Source organism: Hippoglossus hippoglossus, chromosome 21 (genome assembly GCF_009819705.1).
Source record: "Hippoglossus hippoglossus isolate fHipHip1 chromosome 21, fHipHip1.pri, whole genome shotgun sequence".
NCBI lineage: Eukaryota > Metazoa > Chordata > Actinopteri > Pleuronectiformes > Pleuronectidae > Hippoglossus > Hippoglossus hippoglossus.
Window position 1 is genome coordinate 891901 of NC_047171.1, and position 20214 is coordinate 912114.

The window sequence follows — 20214 nt, forward strand, 5'->3', positions numbered from 1 at the left end:
CTGTGTGAAGAGGAGTTCTCTCTCCGGGGGAATCGTCTTCAAACGAGAAGACGTTCTGATATAAAAATGTGATAATCAACACTTAAAAATATCCCTGAGCTTGTTCCAGAAATCTGATTCCACAGAGGACTGTTTCCCAATTTTCATTTTAACATTGAACATATCAGCACACGAAATATAAAATCAGAGAAAAGTTGTCGAGTAATGAGTCCACCGGGATTTCAGCGATGACAGTTTATAATCAAATCAAGTTCACAGCAAAGTTACACAACCAAAGAACATGATCTGAATTTCATTTTACTGCACAGCGTCACATTAAAGTCCAGATCAGGAGAATCTGTTAAATATTGTGTGTCCATATTTCACTTCATGGATGTTTTTGTGTTCACAGGCACAAACACTAAGTTGGTAAATTTGGTAAAAAATGTCATCATTAATCTTGGCCTATATTCAACATGTGTGCAGGGTGTTCATCGCCCCCTGGTGCTGTCATTCTTTCTGTTTTCATCTCCGATGTCAAAACAAATCAAACTATGCATCATATTTGTTTAAAAGGACTTTTCAGGTTATATTTGATATGTTGTGATCCACGGGTCCGAATCAAACGTCACCACAAGATGAATTTCTTCACACGATAAACTTTCCACTCAGTGTAAATCTGATTTGTGAAGTTCGACGCCTTAACGAGAGGAGCCGACTCACTCATCCAGGGAAACTCTCAGTCACAGATCAATCCGCCGTCCTCTGTGGTTTGAATCGAGTGAGAAAATCTTCCTGCTGAGATTAAACGCTGTGTGAAGAATGGAGCAAAGCCGGCGTGCAGATGACGATCAATGAAGCAGCAGAGCTGAACGCTCAGATACACAGTCAAATAATCCCTGTGTCCTCGGGGAGAAGACACAGAAGCATCAGGAGTAAACGAATGATAAGATGTCCTCTGGTTTCATATCTGCTTTTGTTCTATTGTTTCACTGAAACCATCGAGATCCTCGAAGTCAATAACAAACCTTCAGAGGCTTCTCAGAAACTCCTCCAGAGACCAATCAGATGTTTCCTCTGCTGCGTCCAGTCAATTTCAAGACGTTTGTTTTGTGACCTGAAGGATTGAATCTGTCGTCCACGTGTCGTCAGTCCCCACAGTGTCGATAGGAATTATAATAATATAATCATGTGTAACGTCTGAAGCTTGTTTTGCAGGAACATCTCTGACATGGGGGGGGGGCACCTCTTTATATACAGTCTGAGTGACTCACTATCCTGATTAGTTCAGGTGTATTATCTGCCTCTGATTGGTCAATTTAGAGTGACATCACGTTACTAAAGTTTTGATTGGTCAAGAGGGGCGGGACTAAAGGGAGAGGTATGGAGGAACAGGAAGTGTTTGACCACAGCAGCAGGGGGCGTGTTTCTCCTAATGTGGCGCCGAGCGACAGGAAGTCCAGTGTAAGACGTGAAGTGTCTGTCGGGGGTGTTAGCTACAGTCCAGTGTTTGTACTGTGGAGCTGACTCCTGTGAAACTAGCCTGCTGTGTAGCATCTTGTTAGCATTCAGCTAAAGCTATGCTAGCTCGGGATCCCCAGGTATCGCACCGTGTGACCGGATGTCTTCTTCATGTCCGGTGGGCCTGTAGCTGTGGGTCACGTGTCCCCAGAGGAAGGAGGAGGAACTGAGTGTCATGGCCTCCAGGACGAGGACGGACTGAGTTCACGTCCCTCCGCTCTCAGCCTCATTCAGGCCTGGAACTGGGTTTGAACTGGGTTTGAACTGGGTTCATGTTGCTTTTCATTTTCTATGTGTAACAGCGTCTGTGCTTATTGTTTCATTGTGTTTGAAGTAACACATTTAAAATCTGTCAGGTTAAAGATCTTTGACATTTTCACTTGTATATTTATTCTATATTTAAAGAGCTTATCCTGTATTTACGTGTGGGAAAGAAACTGTGAGACGTCCAATGCAACAGAAGGTGATTTCATTCATTTGATTTAGTTATTGTTTAATAAATAATTTATTTTCATATAGGGTTAGGGGGTTAATTCCACGTGAGTTGTGAACAGTGCATATCACAAACGGTTGCTAGTAGTTGTAAAACATCCACTGGTTTGGAAACTAAAGAACCCAGTGCTCAGGATCTCATAGGGACTGAGGCCAAGGAAGCGTTACACACATATTGTATTGTGTGTATTTATTTAAAAGAAATTGAGAAATGAACCTTTTTGAGCTAAAAACTAAAAGTGTCTCATCGGTAAAGTTGTTTCTTCAGAATCTGTGGTTCTGTGCGTGTGTCAGAGGTATCGTCCAATCAGCAGTGATGTGTATATAAACTCCGCCTTATTGAATCATTCATTAATCATCATTAACTTGACAACATTCAGGTCCATTTGTATCAGACCACCTCACGTTCTGACCTTCATTTCCCAGAAGTCAGAGAATGTCATGAGTTTCTGTACAAAGTGTCTGTTGAGAGCAGAGTGCGTGAAATTAAAGTAGCTGGTCGTGTGGTCGCTCTGTCAGCTCAACGCATTAGTGAGGAAATATAACTGTTCACTTTGGATAATTGGTTCAAGTCCCCCTGATAATGATGGGAGGTGCAGCCTCGGCCCTTTTACACTCAGACTGTGTCCGGATGATGCTCGAGACAATAAAAGAATATAAATGTTTGAAATTAGCTGCCACACAAACAGTTATTGTGATGAAGTGTTTTGCTGATAGAGAAAGTTCTGAGCTGCAGACGTAACAGATTCTTTATTCAGGGATATCGAGGTCTCACTGAACTGTTCTCCTTCAGAACTCCAAACTCACCTCCTGCGTTAAATGTGTATTTGATTGAGTTATGTGCTTGTATTTGCTTTTTTTTAACCCCTCCTAAGTGTGTGTGAGCATCGTTAAAAACACTATAAATACACATATACATTATACAATATATTATCATAATGAATATTTGACTAAAAACACACTAAACAAGAACAACAAATCCTGTTGGTTTGGACATGTTTCTAAAACGGACCCACATTCACTTCCTGCAGATGTTTTATGTGGATCCGGCCTCACAGAGATCAGTTCTCTTCACGCGTTTGATTGGAATCACAAACGTCACATGTTCATCTTCGTATTTGAATCAGTGGCGATCTCCGCCCCTCGCCACTGTCCCACAACCCCGTCCTCCATGTGTCTGAATTCAGGAGCTTCAGAGGACAGAGGAAGACGCCTCCTGTGGACTGGGTGGACCTGGTCTGGTCTACAGAGGATTGCTGTGATGTCACCAGCTCGTCCTGCCCTCGTTGCTGTTGCCTAGCAACACAGCTTAAGTTGGACACGGTGAGATAAGTTTAAATGCCGCCTGGTTTTTAAACATGTCTACTGCTGTTTGTTCTAGTTGAAGCCTGATACCTAAGACTCAGACGTCTTAACACTTACTGTTCAATAACCTCTTCGTCACTGAAGTGCAATGAATGCTGGGAGATGCTGGGACAGGTCCACCCTTTGTTTTTGTTGCTGGACGGACGCATCGATTGGCTGCAGTTGATAAACATTCGAAAGCTCGTCACGCCGCAGCTCAGGACGCACTCGTACTCAGCACTGCCCCCCTCTGACCACAACTCGTAACATCAGTCCATGGGAACTGAACATCGCAGTTTAGTGAAATGTAGAAATGTAAAGAACTCGTATTTCAAGCTCTGACGGAATATTTGATGAACATGAGGAGGGATTAAATCCAGAACTCTAAACCGCCTGTCACCTTCAGCTGATGGTGTGGGAGGAGAGACGAGTGAAGGGAGGATGAAAGAGGAGAAAAGAGGAGAGAAGCCATAAAATCTGTCAAACACAGACATTGAGTCATGTTCTTACCCTTCATCACCTCGTCTCTGACCTTCCTCTTCTTCATTCACCTGCTCTCATCTTCTTGTCCTCCGCTGACTCGTTTCCTGACCTCACTTCTCTTCTTCCTCTCCTCTGGCTTCTCACCCCTTCACCCTCTTCACCTCCACTTAAATAAATCCACCTCTCCTCCTCTCATCTTCTCCCTCCATCTCTCGCCTCTTCAGCTGCTTCTTCACCTTTTTTATCGTTGTCTCTTCTGCATCGTTTTCTTCTCCCCTCTCTCCTCTCGTCTCATCACTCGTTCTCCCTCCTTCCTCTCTGGTTTGTAATTAATCCCCTCTTCTGCCGACGTCTGTCTCCAGAGGGATTTGTGGGGAATCCTTTAATTACCTCCTGCTTCTTAAAACCACTTACAAACTTTTTACTCCTGACAACAACCTGACCTGAGATGACCTCAGACCACATTTAGTCTTTTCTTTGGACAGACGAAGTTTAAAGAATTCTTCTCTGCACCTGAAAGTGAGTGAGTGAGCTGCAATGGAGAATATTCAATGATTCCTGTTTGAATAATTTATAACTCAAATGAAACAAGAATAGAAAAGTGTGTGTGTGTGTGTGTGTGTGTGTGTGTGTGTGTGTGTGTGTGTGTGTGTGTGTGTGTGTGTGTGTGTGTGTGTGTGTGTGTGTGTGTGTGTGTGTGTGTGTGTGTGTGTGTGTGGTGAACCAATCAGAAGACTTGTGCTGTTCGACATTCGACCACACAGAACAAGGCTGATGGATTATGACTCAGAGCATCGTGTTCAGACTCTGGCGAGCTCTCACAGACTGGGGGGGGGGGGAGGGTTCGGCGTCTCGGCTCCGACTTCATCACTCCCCCAGATATGATCACATATGATAAGAGTGATGAGGACATATCTATAACCCCCCCACCCAGGTGCATGCTGGGAGTTGGAGGGGCTGAAGCAACTTGCAGCAACACTGACGCAGCGGGGGGGGTGAAATGTTCTGCTTAAATACTGTGATCGAGGATCGTTCACTGTCGTCTCACATTTACTCCTCAGACATTTTACATTTTATACTTGACTTCATTCTGGTTTGATTCTTTGTTAATGTAACTCTGGAGCAAAACTAGCACTAGAACGTCCTGTGGGATTAAAAACGTCTCTTCTGCTGTGACACAGGACGTCTCTGAGGAACGTCTCTTCTGCTGTGACACAGGACGTCTCTGAGGAACGTCTCTTCTGCTGTGACGCAGGACGTCTCTGAGGAACGTCTCTTCTGCTGTGACGCAGGACGTCTCTGAGGAACGTCTCTTCTGCTGTGACACAGGACGTCTCTGAGGAACGTCTCTTCTGCTGTGACGCAGGACGTCTCTGAGGAACGTCTCTTCTGCTGTGACACAGGACGTCTCTGAGGAACGTGGCTTCGACACTAACTTCCCGTCTCCGTCTCCCGCTAACGCTCTTCATGTGGTTCAGCAGCTCCGGTTCCAGGTGCTGCCAGAGAGGAGGCATCAAAACACAACAAGCGGTGTCTGGGGATCTGTCCTGGAAATGATCGGGTGTGTTGTGAAGATGTGTAGATGTGTAGTTGTTTAGTTGTGTAGGCGTGTAGTTGTGTAGTTGTGTAGAGCGGAGGTTTCCAGTCGTGACTCAGTTTGAGAATCTCTTCATTAGTTCGTCTTCGTCTGTTGAAGTTCTGTTTTCACTGTGTTTCAAGGGCCCCATGCTGAAGGGACCTGTGTGGCCCCATGCTGAAGGGACCTGTGTGGCCCCATGCTGAAGGGACCTGTGGGGCCCATGCTGGGGGACCTGTGGGTTCCCATGCTGGGGGACCTGTGGGTTCCCATGCTGGGGGACCTGTGGGTTCCCATGCTGAAGGGACCTGTGGGGCCCATGCTGAAGGGACCTGTGGGGCCCCATGCTGGGGGACCTGTGTGGCCCCATGCTGAAGGGACCTGTGGGTTCCCATGCTGAAGGGACCTGTGGGGCCCCATGCTGGGGGACCTGTGGGTTCCTATGCTGAAGGGACCTGTGGGGCCCCATGCTGAAGGGACCTGTGGGTTCCTATGCTGAAGGGACCTGTGTGGCCCCATGCTGGGGGACCTGTGGGTTCCCATGCTGAAGGGACCTGTGGGGCCCCATGCTGGGGGACCTGTGGGTTCCTATGCTGAAGGGACCTGTGGGGCCCCATGCTGAAGGGACCTGTGGGTTCCTATGCTGAAGGGACCTGTGGGGCCCCATGCTGGGGGACCTGTGGGGCCCCATGCTGAAGGGACCTGTGTGGCCCCATGCTGAAGGGACCTGTGGGTTCCCATGCTGAAGGGACCTGTGGGGCCCCATGCTGGGGGGACCTGGGGCCCCATGCTGGGGGGACCTGTGGGGCTATGAATCAAGGTTTTAGTCACCAGACGTCACGAGATTCATTTCTTCAGACTTTTCTTTATCTTCACACACTTTATTCAGCGACTGAATAAAAACCAAGAAACGTCTTCATATTCTTTCTTTTTACTCTGATTTGAAAACAAAGAGGCAGAAACTGATCCACACATGGAAAAGAGGCATGACCATCAAACATCGAAACAGACGGAGCTGCAGGAACCAGTGGTCAGCAGCGAGGAGCTGATGGTCCACTTCACATCCTTCACAAACAGAAACACTGCGTCTGGTAGGTTCTACTGGAACAAGATTTAAAACACAGCTGCACCACACACACACACACACACACACACACACACACACACACACACACACACACACACACACACACACACACACACACACACACACATTCTGAAACCTTCGTCATGAAGGATAAAAAAAACTAAGATGACACAGATATTTCAAATATTGTGAGAAGCTGTTGATTCAGTTTCACTGAAACATTTCACTTTTTGGACTAAACAGGTTTCAAACAGAATATTTCCCCACAGAAACAAATGTGAATACTATGAATCTGCTAAAGTCCCGTTAACGGTTTTAACACAATAAATATCTTGTGATGATAAAGTACTGAATGTGTTGATGCAGCTCTAACGACTTCAGATGCTCAGATATTCAGGTTTTATTTTCACCTTCGAATGTCATAATGAAATCGTTGCTGCTCTTGATCAGCAGGAATCGTTTTCTGCATTAACGTCTTTCCACAAGATATTGATCATGTGTGATTATCTAATAGGACTTTGGTGCTGCGCATCTCGTTTGAACCAGTTTGGTTCACTGGACAAACAGAGACCAAGTCTTGTTCCTGTAAAGAAGAAACAGCTGCTCTGCTGAATGTAAATCTGAAGCAGACGCCTGCTGAGTGTTTCTCTTTCTTCCTCTGACGTTCACCTGCTGTTCAGATGAGAACGTTTCCTGCTTCTTCCTCGTTTCTCAGACTTTATTCAGTGGAACGAGCGTCGACTCTTCCTGACGTGAACCCTGAGCTGAACTTTGACCTCTGGGAAGAGCCGCTGCTTCACAAAGTGACTGATGATTCTTAAAGTAGAACATTTTAACTGTTTCTAAAAAGACTGTTGTAGTAAACTTATCAACCTGGATCCTGTGACGTTAGACATCTGGTCTCAGTTCACTTCCAATATATGTGAAACCTTTTTCTTCTTTACATTTACATTCCACTTCTTCTCCTCCGCCACACTTCCTGTTTCTTCCTGGTTTTCTGTTAACGCTGGTCGCCACTGAACGAGCCATGGATGCACTGGGTGGGACTGATGTGTGCACCTTGTCTGTGTGATGCAACAGGATTGAGACGTAAGGATGCAAATCTTTCAGTTCATCCTCTTGAGTTAAAATATTAGAATTTGAGCGAAAGATTTGAATGATGCAATGTCGCGAAACCCGATCAGCATTTAGGATGAAACTGATCGAGACAGATTCTGGCACCAACCTGAGCGAGCAGGTCATCAAACCGGCCTCAGGATCAAATTCCCTGAGTTGTGTGCGCCCCCTGGTGGTCTACTGGACCTTCACATGACGCTGCTGATTCTCTGGCGTTTCAACAACAGGTTCAAGCAGCAGCTGTGGTCCCTTCAGCCTCCTCCTCTTTACTGGAGGAGAGTGGACGAATAGTACCGCGTTGTGTTTACTAAAAACAAATCATCCTGCGTTAAACTTGTGTGAATAACGCAGCGAAGATTCATCTCACGTTTCGTGTGAAAGCAGCAGAACTGTGTGAAGTGCTGATTTGTCCCAGTGGCCAAATGCTGTACTGCAATAAAAACATTTGTCGCAGACGACGATAATATACAAGACATAAGTGAAACAGCTGATGTGACACCTCAGTCTGCAGATAAGATTAATTCCGACTGTTTGTCGCTGATTGTAAAAGTTGTATCATCGCCCCCTGCTGGTTATAATGTGTCTGTAAGTCTTCTTTGTTCATTTTGACCGATTAACCTTCTGTTGTTTGTTGGATGTTGGTGATTATTATTCTTTTATTTTTTAAAGTTTAAGGATTTAGTCCTAAGACTTTTTGGGGGGTTTCCTGTCAGTAAAACTTTTCTCAGATACTAAAAACAATCAGTTTTATTGTGCCTGACTTATTGTCAAAGTTTAACGACAACGATTCATTCAACGTTCGGTCGGATCCGGAGCCGTGTACAGGATGTGTTCACGTGACCAGCATCGTCCTGACGCTGCCACAGGTTCTTATGTTTCAAAATGCATTGTGAAGTATTATGAAGTATTGTGAAGTATTGTGAAGTATTGTGATGATACATCCATGGCAAAACGCACCGTCACTCATCACTCCAGCTTGTCAGTTCTGATACAGCAGGTCAATATCATCACATTTTAAAATGATGTTTAAACATCTACCGACTGACCGTCAGTTACAACACAATAAAAAGTGACTTTAACAACAAACACATTTGCACTTGAATCCTCTCGTTTCCTGCAAACTCGTTTTACAATCATCACACGGCATCACATCAGGAACAAAGATCATCATGTACAAATATTCACAAAATACAAAAAAAAATTCATTTTTCGCTGTCTCTCTCTAACGTCGTCTTTCACACAATGTTTTTGTTTCCATCAGAAAACACAGCAGCAGCCGGAGCCTTTTGTCCGGTTCCTCCTGATCCACGTCTCCGACACTAAGATCTGACCGAGCAGCAGGAAATCCAGTCTCATCCTGGCTGATCCACCCGAAGGTTCGATGGGAGGTAGAGGAGGCTGAGGCTGGGGAGCCAGAGGATGAAGGAGCATCTGAGGTCACTGCAGCTGAATGAAATGAAATGAGCCTTATTTTATCCTTTTTTTCTGAAGCGCTTCTATTAAAAGTGTCTTTTTGCATCATTTGCATCGACTGTTCCTCTTTTTCTTCTTCGTCATTTCATGATCCAACTGGAAGATATCGATCGAGTCAATCTCTTTAAAAAACGAGGGAAAACTTTCCAGGACTAATGTGATTTTCTGGCAGAAGCTTTGAAACGGCACCGAGACCAAAACCCAAGACTTCAGGGATTTTTACATGAAACGATCTCTGATGACTTTATTCTGGGGTGGATGGTTATCAGAAGGTTTCTGTGTTTTAATATAGAAACTGGATCCAGACTGATAACGAGGATCAGAACGTTTCAAGCTGCTCTGAAAGATGAAGCTTTTTACGATAATCCCAGTTTTCTGAAGACGTCGGGACCTCAGTGATTCTATAATCCAGACGGGGAGGCACTTTGTCTGTGGAACTTTGTCTTTAAAACCTATAAAGTCTTTGCTCTCAGAAGAAAGAAGTGACCACAGAGGTTAAATGGTCTGATCCATGATTAGCTCAGAGTTTCACTGTCACACGCAGCTTTCATCCCCGTCTTTTGGGCTTTTGTCCGACTTACACGATAATATTTCCTTCCCGGGTAAAGAGAAGTCCCTCACTTCACCACTAGAGAGCGCAGCTCCATTTCGTAACTTTGCGATTTCGCCCAGAGGCAGGTGGGTGGAGCTGAACGCCAGCGGCGGGATGGTGTTCACCAGTATGAGCTGCAGAGGTTTTTTTGGCGGCTGGTACTGGCAGCGAACGTAGCGCAGGAAAGCTGCACGATACGTCTTGTTGAACAATGTGTAGACCAGCGGATTGACGGCGGAGGACAAATATCCGATCCAGACGAAGACGTTCAGCAGACCTCCCATGAGTCCTGCGTCGCACACCTCCGGGTCGCACACCACCACCAGCACATTGGTGATGAAGAACGGACACCACATGACCACAAAGAGAAAAAAAACCACCCCCAGGACCTTGGACGCCTTCTGCTCGTTGCTGATCGACTGCATGGTGCGGCGTCCGAACAGCGAGCCCGAGACGCTCCCACGTTCGCCTCCCAGGCCGCCGCTGCTCCCCCTGCCGCCGGCCTCGCGGCTCAGCGAGCGTCTGAAGAGTTTTTCAGAAGACAGCGAGGTTTGCGGTAAAAAGCTCAAGGTGAACGTGGTGCTCCATTTGGGCCGCGGCACCAGCTGGTCCAGACAGAGGGTGGCTTCATTCCGCAGGGCGTTGATGGTCAGGAAGTATGTGACGACCATGATGGTGAGGGGCACAAAGAACGCCACGAAGGAGCCGACCAGCACAAAGTTGTTATCTGTCAGCAGGCAGCTGCCATCTTTGAACACCTTGGAGTGGTCTGTGAGTCCCAGCACAGGAATCGGCATAGAGATCCCTGCAGAGAGGAAGGAGAGGCAGGAGTGAGTGAGTGTGTGTGTGTGTGTGAGTGTGTGAGTGTGTGAGTGAGTGTGTGAGTGTGTGAGTGTGTGTGTGTGTGTGTGTGTGTGAGTGTGTGAGTGTGTGAGTGAGTGTGTGAGTGTGTGAGTGTGTGAGTGAGTGTGTGAGTGTGTGAGTGTGTGAGTGAGTGTGTGAGTGTGTGAGTGTGTGAGTGAGTGTGTGAGTGTGTGTGTGTGTGTGAGTGTGTGAGTGTGTGTGAGTGTGCGTGTGTGTGTGTGTGAGTGCGAGTGTGTGTGTGTGTGTGTGTGTGAGTGTGTGAGTGTGCGAGTGTGTGTGAGTGAGTGAGTGTGAGTGCGAGTGTGCGAGTGCGCGTGTGTGCGTGTTGGTCTATGTGGTATTAATGGACAGTTGACCTGACTACACACTTACTATTCACAGACCCAAGGGTAATTTGAGGACTATGCATTTGTTAGTGTCTGAAGAACATCCTCTCTCTTTTTCTTTCAAAGTCCTTTTTTACCACTTGACCTGATTGTGAGAGTGTGTGTGTATACACGTGTCAGCGTTTCGATTCCTGTACCACGTATTCCGAAAGGTGTCTGGAGATAGAAAGATATTTACTGATAAATGTGGTGGAGTAAAAGTGAAATGATCTGAAAATATATCCACTTTAGTACAGAAACATGAAATATGTACAGTATCTGAGTAAATATACTTAGTTACATCCGACCACTGCAGGAGAGAAGCGTCACTCACTTAATTCTCAAAATGTCAAACTGTTGCTTTAAATAACCAGTGAAAGAGAAACGCTCCCGTCAGCGCCCCCTCACTGTGACTGACACTGATGAGACGTGTCAGAGCCTGAAACATCTGCTCATGTGAAGATGTTCGAGCTCGACGTCCTCGTACAGTCATAAATCCCAGAGAACGTGTGTGTGGGTTTAAATGTTCATCACAGTGTGATGGACGTGATGATGGAGATTATAAACGTTTCTCTGCTTCATATCCAGCTGATCTCAGGTGATCTGTCGGGTGACACTGTCCCTACGAGTGATTCACTGTGTTCTGCAGATAAATCCTCCGAGCATCCATCACACACACAAATCACGGTTTTTAGGTCGATTCCTCCTCGTCCTGATGAAACCTCTCTGCTCTAAATACATGAAATAAAAGACTTGAAAACAAGCAGCAGAGGAGATGAAAGAGGAGGAGGAGGAGACACAGGGACAGAGATGAAGGAGACTCTGGATTGGAGGGAAACGCTGCAGCCTGGAAACTGATCAGACCACGTTTCAGAAAATCTGCTCTGACAACTGTGAACAAACCAGAGAAGACTCGTGTAAATTCTTCTTATTTCTCTGGAGCTGCTGCTGCTCTGAGGTGTGAAGGTGAAGAACACAAAGAGACGAAGGACGTGAGGAAGAGGAGGTTCCTGTGATGAGCTCACGGGAAGCGTCAACACACAGAACTCCTGTAGGAATCTGATTTTAGAAACAACACAGACAAAAGACTAAAAAAAGCTAATCCCCCATGACACCACGCATAATTTCCCCGGAATCTGATTTTTATTTGGATCCGCATCAAATCACACAAATTCATAAATATCCGCTTCATTAATATCTTTTTAATAAAGATTCTTAAATAATTCTCTGAGAAAGAAAAACGTCCTAAATCAGGAAGAAATAAAATCGATGTGTATCAGCCTCCTAATCCGAGTTCTTCCTGGAGCGATGTTCCGTCCTGACACTGAAGCTTCAACCATCAACTCCAGAAAATGCATGAATGTTTTGTGCTGGATTAAATAACTTCAGATTTCTTCTCTCTCTCTCTCACAATCTTTATCATCATGTACCATGTGTGTGTGTGTGTGTGCACGTACGCCCCCCCCCCCCTCCCCCTGTGCAACAATGCATAAATCCAGATGTTTCGTCCAATCGGATCAGAGCGTAACCACGACCCCCCGCAGGAACATTAACAGCTTGACTTAACGCCACCACGTTTCCCTCCTGACGAAGATGAGGAGAAACCAAATAAAACACTCGCCCCAATAACTAAACGCTACGATAATCTCACTGCACTCGTGGGCGGCGCAGCGTAGCGTGGTAATGAGGCGTGTTTGGCCTGCTGTGACTTCGCCTGAGGGCGGGATCTGCTGCCCGCCACGCTGACATCACATTATTCAGCTCGCCCTCCTGTCGACTTAGTGGAGCTTCAGCTCGGTTGCATCACAGCAGAGATTTTTTTTAAGGTTCAGCCTCCAGTCATTTGCTTGAACATGTTAAAATGTGTGACGCTCAGAATCTGAGTGGGAGAGTGGAACCGAAATGAAATGAACATATCAGAGGACGAGCGTCTCAGTGCAAACTGCTCAGGGTCTTTCTTTGTGGACATGTTCTTCTTGTTGTGTGGGTTTTCTCCGGCTTCCTCCCACAGTACAAACACATGTCGTTAACTGGCGACTTTAGACCGGCTGCAGGCGGTAGGGGATTTAACCAAAGATTAAACAACCCCCCCGGCCCTAATGAGAGCCAGTGCTGCTATAGTTGATGAAACAAACTAAATCACAGGATCCACAGTTTATTTTGTATTTTTTTAAGTTGACACCACATGTAATCGGAAAAAACAGGAGGCCGTTAAATCATCCATAAAGATTTCACCATCCTCTGCAGACAGGATTCAGTGTAAACTCTATGGATTCTCTGTGTGGGTCCAGTTCTCCAGGACAGAGGGTGTCGTCCCCCACAACCCGGCTCTGACCAATCAGCTCAGTCACTGCTCATAAAGCTAACGCTAACTGATCATATAGAACACGTCTCCTCCTGCACTGTTTACTTCCAGCAGTTTAATGTGCCGAGTTGCAGGAGACGTATTATTTATTTGTTAAACGAAGTTAAACGACGAGCGAATCAGTCATCACGTTTCGGATCTGCAGGAGGAGGAAACGTTCACTCAGCATCTGTAGCACCATCATCAGCAGCCGCTGGCGTGCAGAGCGACAGAGCTGATGATGCAGCAGGAAGTGAGCGGCGACGTCTCAGAGGAGCTGGAAGACGTTAGAGCTGACGACTCAAACTGATCAATCAGTTCGTGTAGTAAAGTTTGTATAAAATAAAAAGGAACTGGAGAGGAATTAAGTTGATCCATCCCCCCCCCCACCCCCCCATTCTTTATCCTCCACCTCCGACTCCACCAACAATTTTTTTTTTTACTTGTTTCAATGGTTTATTATTCTTATGTTTTATCGACAGACTTCAGTGGGTTTGTTTTACTGTTGATTCATATTCATACTCTTCCTCTGTCACAGCTCTGATCCGTCCTCACATCTTCTCTCCTCTTCCTCTATGTTTACATTCAATTGTTTTTTTACATCTAATAAATGAATTGTTTTTTAAAAAGGTTTCCAATCGATCAGTTATATTAATTAAAGAATTTTGTCTGACATACGTACGTCCTGTCGTCATCACCTCTCATCACGGGCTGCGTCTACCTATACTTGACTCTGATTGGTTTGTAGACGGCGTCTGACGTGGGCGTGTTGTCAGGTGGGGGGGTGGTAGTCTTTCTGTTTGAACGGATGAAATGAATGAAGCTTCATCTGGTTGCCATGGTAACATCAGCGTTTTATTGTTTGAGGGGAGGACGGCCTGACGGGCACCTGTCGGATCATCGAGCAGCACCGAGACTCGTTCGTCTCGTTTCTGCTCCAGATGTTTCGTTAAAGACTTTCATGACTTCTGAGTCGTTGGCAGAGGACGTAGAGCAGCGAGTTGTTGATGAAGCCAGATGTCTTATTATTTATTAATAAACCTCCTCACATCTGTATTTTACTGAAAAAACAATTGTTTATTTCCTGTGTGTCACTCGATGCAGCAGCTCAGGCCTGAAGCTCGGAGAATAAAACTGTTTCTCACCAAACAGACTGAAGTGACGCAACAGTTTGTCTGGTTGATGATGAAATATGGATCCTGTTGTTTTTGAATCATAATCAGTGAGTCTTCACTCAACTGGTTTCGAATATGAGACGACAACATCAAATCCTCCTTTTTCCGTCTCACATCTTTTCACCTCAGAAGCAGGAGAGACGTTGTCTTCCTGTTGTTTCATGTCTGTGAATGTTTTCATATCTGAACATTCTCACTCATCCAGGTCAGGAGATCTTCAGGAGATGAAGATGAAGAAGATGTTTCACATCACTCTCCTGCCTGTGTGTTCTCTTCTCTTCTAAAATCACAATAACTAAGTTACATCTGCTGAAACTAAACCTTGTTTACGTGGAGCTACGACGTCTCGTCATCTATTTAACTGATACAATCTCAGGACCGGACCAACGGCTCCGCTCGCATTTCTCATCTTAATTCGCTTAGTGCGAAAACATGACAGCTAATAACGAGAAAAACAAAGTAATTAGGACAGGAGAAAGGACATTTTAGTTTGAATAATTCATCTTTGCTCAGAGAGGAACAGATGGTTTGGTTTTGCAGATTTGAAACATCATCATCTGAAACCAAAACGCACGACTTTCATGCTGTTCTTTGTTTCCCTCCTTTTTTTCACCCGGCGAGTGTGAATAACGGCGGAGCTAATTCGGTCGGAGCTCGTCCCCCCCCCTCCTCCATCGGTGGCTGCAGGGCCCATCATTACATTTCCTGCTCATCGAGGTCCATTGACCTGAGCAGCTGGAAACCAGCCAGGCCGGCAGCAGCCAATTATCAGGGCTGATTGTTCCCTTGTCTCCATAAAAAATGATATGGAGTCATAAACGTTGAAAGTTGAAAGGAAAATTACATCTTGTCGAGAGACGACTGCTCGAGTTTCCTTCACAGTTTTGTGCGTAGATGAAGTGTTCGGTTCTGACCAGACTTTATTTTACCAGAACATTAACGGTGACTCATGGGTGAAGCTGAGATTTAGATGCAGGTCACATCCCTGATTTAAAACATAAACACGGTGTGTGTTCGGAGGCTGTAGCAAATTCTATAAGACGACTGATCTGTAGGGTTTCAGGGTATAAACCACAGACTGTAAATAAAGATGGACGACATAACAGCTTTTAAATGTGAAGCCATATAATCTGGATCGTCCCCTGGTAGCTGGCTGCAGTAAGGGTCATAAACCCCGCCTCCACCATGTTAATAAAACAGCTGATCCTTAACAGCCATAAAAACTGCTAAATATCAATGAACACTAAAAGTTCTCAGGTAAATATCAACTTCAACATCAAGCACAGAAACATTAAAGTGTGTCCTCACCGGCTGAGATCGTCCACACTGCCATGATCTTCACTCGGGCCTTGTTGTGGGAGTTGAAGCGGCTGTGGTGGATCGGGTTTCGTATGGCGATGTATCGATCCAGAGAGATGGCGCACAGGTGCATGATGGACGCTGTGGAGAAAAGGACGTCCAGGTAGATCCAGATGGGACAAAGGTCAGAGGGGAGGGGCCACCCGTAATCTGGAAGATGAAGACATGAAAAGTAAAAGTCACTGATCATCTTTATATACAGTCTATAGAAAAGCTAAAAGTCCAGTTAGAAATCACAGGACTATCCTTGGATCTTTGTTATCCCAGCTGAGTCACCTGATGGTTCCACTCTGAGCAGATAACTACACAGTGACCACAGTGAAGGAGGAGATGACTCATACGTCCACATCACTACAGGTGCTGAACTCGGAGGTTACACATCACACGTCTTCCTGCTCCTGGAGACGTCTCCAAATACAGTCGAGTGGAAATGAGTCTTGAAACGACTGAAGAAAACGACACTAAACCAGATCCTAGATGTGAACCTTTTTCTATTCAGAACACACGTCACATGACCGTTCACGTGCACAGAGCGACAACGAGCTGGAACTGTTACTGACAGAAAGTGTTTACTGTCTGATTTAGAGGCTGAAAACATCATCATCGGAATCTGATTGAGCAGCGACACTCCAATCGCAAAACAGAGCCCGCTGTCCAATCAGAGAGGCAGGTGGTTCTGTTATGTGGGCAGGGCCTGCTTGTGCGTTGGGTTCAGGATGGTTTCCATTGGTCTAGATTCTGGACCAATGACGACTCTCGTTACAATTGAGGAATAATGAACCCTTTAGATATCTGATTAGAACTGTATGTCCGCGGTGTCACCATCTCCCAGGATGCACCTGCGGGCGTGGACAGAAATAGACGAGGAGCTCAGGGAATTAGAGGCCGATCGTCACAGACGTCCCCCCCCCCCCCCCCCCGAGTCTTTCCTTCCACTCAACAGGTGAGTGACGACCCTTTTTTATTATTTGGGAGGAGATGACTCATCCATGTCGCTCGATGTCGCCATGGTCACTGCCAGACTCATCGGCTATCGCCTCCTCCTGCTCCTGCTTTCCTCTGTCGAGCTTACATGAAGAAATTCTGACATATTAAATCTTTAAAGCTGCAAGATACTGAACTCCAGATAATTTCAGGATTATTATTTTCAGGATCACAGATTATCTGGAGTTCAGGTCAGAAAACTGCAGTGAAGAGAGTTTATGTTTCAGCTTCACTTTAAACCTTGAGTGTTTCCACTGTGATGGATGAGCTCAGGTACAGTGGTCGGCTGCAGGGACGGAGGAAATCCATTTAAAAACCAGTGAAACGTGCAGCGACACAGGTTTGAGACCTTTTCATGAGGCTCAGCCTGAAGAACTCCAGCAGGGACGTCCTCCTCCTCACGGAGAGAACTGGACTGTTCAGGTGTCACATTATTCACTTTCTTTCCCGCACATAGAAGAAGCAGAAAACCAGTGCCAGCCAGCGACCTGCTGAGAGGAAAACTGCTGCTGCAGCTTCACACGTTGTGGTTCCGTCACCCTCGTTCCTCTCAAAGAGCCGCGAGTCAGAGTTTCAGTTCCCTCAGCTGGAGAAACCTCAGCAGCTTCTGAGTCAGAGCACAGGAAACGAGCCTCAGGACCTGAATCCAATTAGACCCAGTCAGCGCTGCAATTACTTCATTTAGTTATTTATGAAGCGGCAGATCTCAGGAGAAGAATATTATATATTTATATATATTCTATACAAATATTAAAAATACTCTCTGCAAATGATTGGGCCACATATGAACCCAAACAGGATGTGGTTCCCTAAGCAGTGTTGGTAAAGATGGACGAAATGACAGCAAAGCCAAATCAGCTGGATCGCCCCCTGGTGGCTAGCAGCTCTATAACTGATAAACCCGCCCCCTCCATGTTAGTGGATGGACCAAACAAAAAAAATGAAGCAGAGATCTCTGGTTTCAAATGACGTCAAAAGATCTGGAACCTCCTCGTGTTTCCAAGTGGACGTCTTCGTCTTCTACGTGTACGGCTCCTCTTCTTCATCCTGAGATGTTTGTGTTCTTCCAGCTTCACGTCCGTCACGTGTTAGAAACCTCATCAACACGTCCACTCGCTCTCTGGGAAGCTTCCACACATTGTCCTGCTGTGTCCTCACATGGACTCACTGTGAATCTTAAGTGCAGTTAAAGGACGAAGCAGAGAAGCTGGAGACCCGGTGAGGAAACAGGAGAATAACTGGAGGTGAACAGTGGGTCAGGCTTTCAACTCATCCAGCGAGCGGTAGAGCATCGATTTGCAGAAGGACGTGGACATGAAGAGGTTCGATCCCTGCAGGCGTCCCTAAGGGAAGTTTAAATCTGGGTGAATGTTCAACACAACAGAGACGAAACCAACTTTTGGCTGTCGGAGCCGTGAGCAACGACAACAACAAAGATGAGAAACAAAGGTACATTTAGCTCCCGGCTAACGAGACAAGTGTGTGTGTGTGTGTGTGTGTGTGTGTGTGTGTGTGTGTTAACAGCTGTGCACTGAAAACTGCTCTCATGCATTTTTAAATCTGGGCTACGCAACAAAACAAAGACGAGTCTGAAAATTGGACAAACATCAACAATCTACATTAAACACACTTTACTCTTCTGCTCATGATTTTAAAGCTGCAGCTTGTTAATGTTTTTCAGCCACCAGGGGGCGATGAGTGTTTACCTGCAGCAGCAAATTCATCAAATCGACAAACTGTCGGTTCTGAAAGTTTACGAGCAAATACATGATGGTTAAAAATCAAAGATGGACGACAAGATGCCCAAATTCAAAAGATCGGTTGAGAACGCAGTGCTAAGAGGGGGGGCTAAACCCCCCCCCCCCCACGATGTTATCTGGTTGTGTAGCTATGAGCAACGACTCCAGTTGCAGCACACACACACACACACACACACACACACACACACACACCAGAGTTGAAACACAAACTCTTATTGTACCAGTTCCCCTCATCGTCTCTTCGTGTTCACAGATGAAGTTAAAGTTTTATTCGCGTTACGCAGCAAACGGCAACAAGTAATCGCGATCCATCTCGAATGACCAACACAAACAACACACAGCTAACTGGCTAACTGTGTGGCGGCGCTTTGCCTTTGTCACATGTTGTTTGAAGTTATTACAGAGACGGAGGATACGACACTATTAGACGACAACAAAATAAAACTACTTTGAATAAAGTTTGATTTCTCTGGATTGAACATTGTTGGAAAATGTTGGATAATGTACGAGTCAATAAACTGTAAAACAAAGTGATTAGACATTTGAATAAAGAACTGTTATATCTTTAAATTCTGGATGAAGCGCTGTGCTGGTTGGATATTCACTGTTCCAGGATGCTGACTCAGCTGCTCAGCTTTAATTCGCTGGCGCTTGTTGTTGCAGAAGAAGGATGACGCTCAGCTGCAGATATATTTTCTAATTGTTCCCTCCCACAGCGCCTCAGCACCCAGCGGAGCTGAGAGACGCTCTCCGCTGAGAAGTGACAGTAATTGCTGCCACGGTTCCATCCAGAGTATATTTGTGGTGATAAAATAAGTCGATTGTGTTATTTCTCGGGAGCTCCCGGTCTCCTGAGGTGGCGGTATGACAGCGCTGGAGCAGCCAGGGTGGTATCTTCAGTGGGATTCCACATCCAGCCAGAGAGAATCTAAACAACAACATGATGGTGGCAGCCACAGAGGGAGGAAACACTGCACAGGATTCAAATGAAATGTAGAGAGCAGGAGACAGAAAGAAACAGAAAGAGATGAGATGTATGAGACTTATTGTTATTCTACATTTCTGTTAAAAACAACCAATCTGCTCTGTCACGTCAGTTCCTCATGTTCACTCTCTTCTTGTGATGATACCTCATCGGCACAAGAGAAAAGGTTCCTGACACTACTCTCACGTCAGTGTCACAGGATTAGGAACAAAGTCCCACAATAAATTTAAAATGTTTATTTTACACAAAGTGTTAATAACTTCTTCCTCAGCTTTAAATCAAATAATTGTATTTTTCTCAGTTGGTGCTGCTCAGATCATATTTACACTCGTCAGGTCGCTCTGTTCCTGCTGCTCTCTCCTCTCCTCTCTCCTCAATGCATGATGGGATATATTGCTCGGATACTGACCATTGGTTGAATAGTACTTTTCACAATGCTTTGTGGGAAACAATGAGTGCACTATACAAAAATTTCACTAAATATTCGGACGCCACTGCACAATGGTGAACTCACTTTATAGTGATTCCAGACTCAGCCTCCGTTTCTCTTTGTGGAAACTAAAAAACAGCTGATTAAAGTCTGACAGACTCATTTTGATGATTTACGCAGAAAGAGGAAATATCTGGTCTTCAACCAAATCAAGCTCCCCCTCCTCCTCCTCCTCCTCTTCCTCCTCTTCCTCCTCCTCCTCTTCCTCCTCCTCCTCCTCCTCTT

At 45.6% G+C, this 20214-nt stretch overlaps 1 protein-coding gene across 1 annotated transcript in view; it reads right to left on the bottom strand.

Moving 5' to 3' along the window:
* Positions 1-7882: 7882 nt before the first annotated feature.
* The window catches only part of htr2aa (5-hydroxytryptamine (serotonin) receptor 2A, genome duplicate a), a 22879-nt gene continuing 10547 nt past the window's right edge, over positions 7883-20214 (bottom strand). The window contains 2 exon segments of the mRNA XM_034573307.1: positions 7883-10468; positions 15720-15920. Coding sequence (XP_034429198.1) covers positions 9606-10468; positions 15720-15920 — 1064 coding nt within the window. The 3' untranslated portion in view covers positions 7883-9605.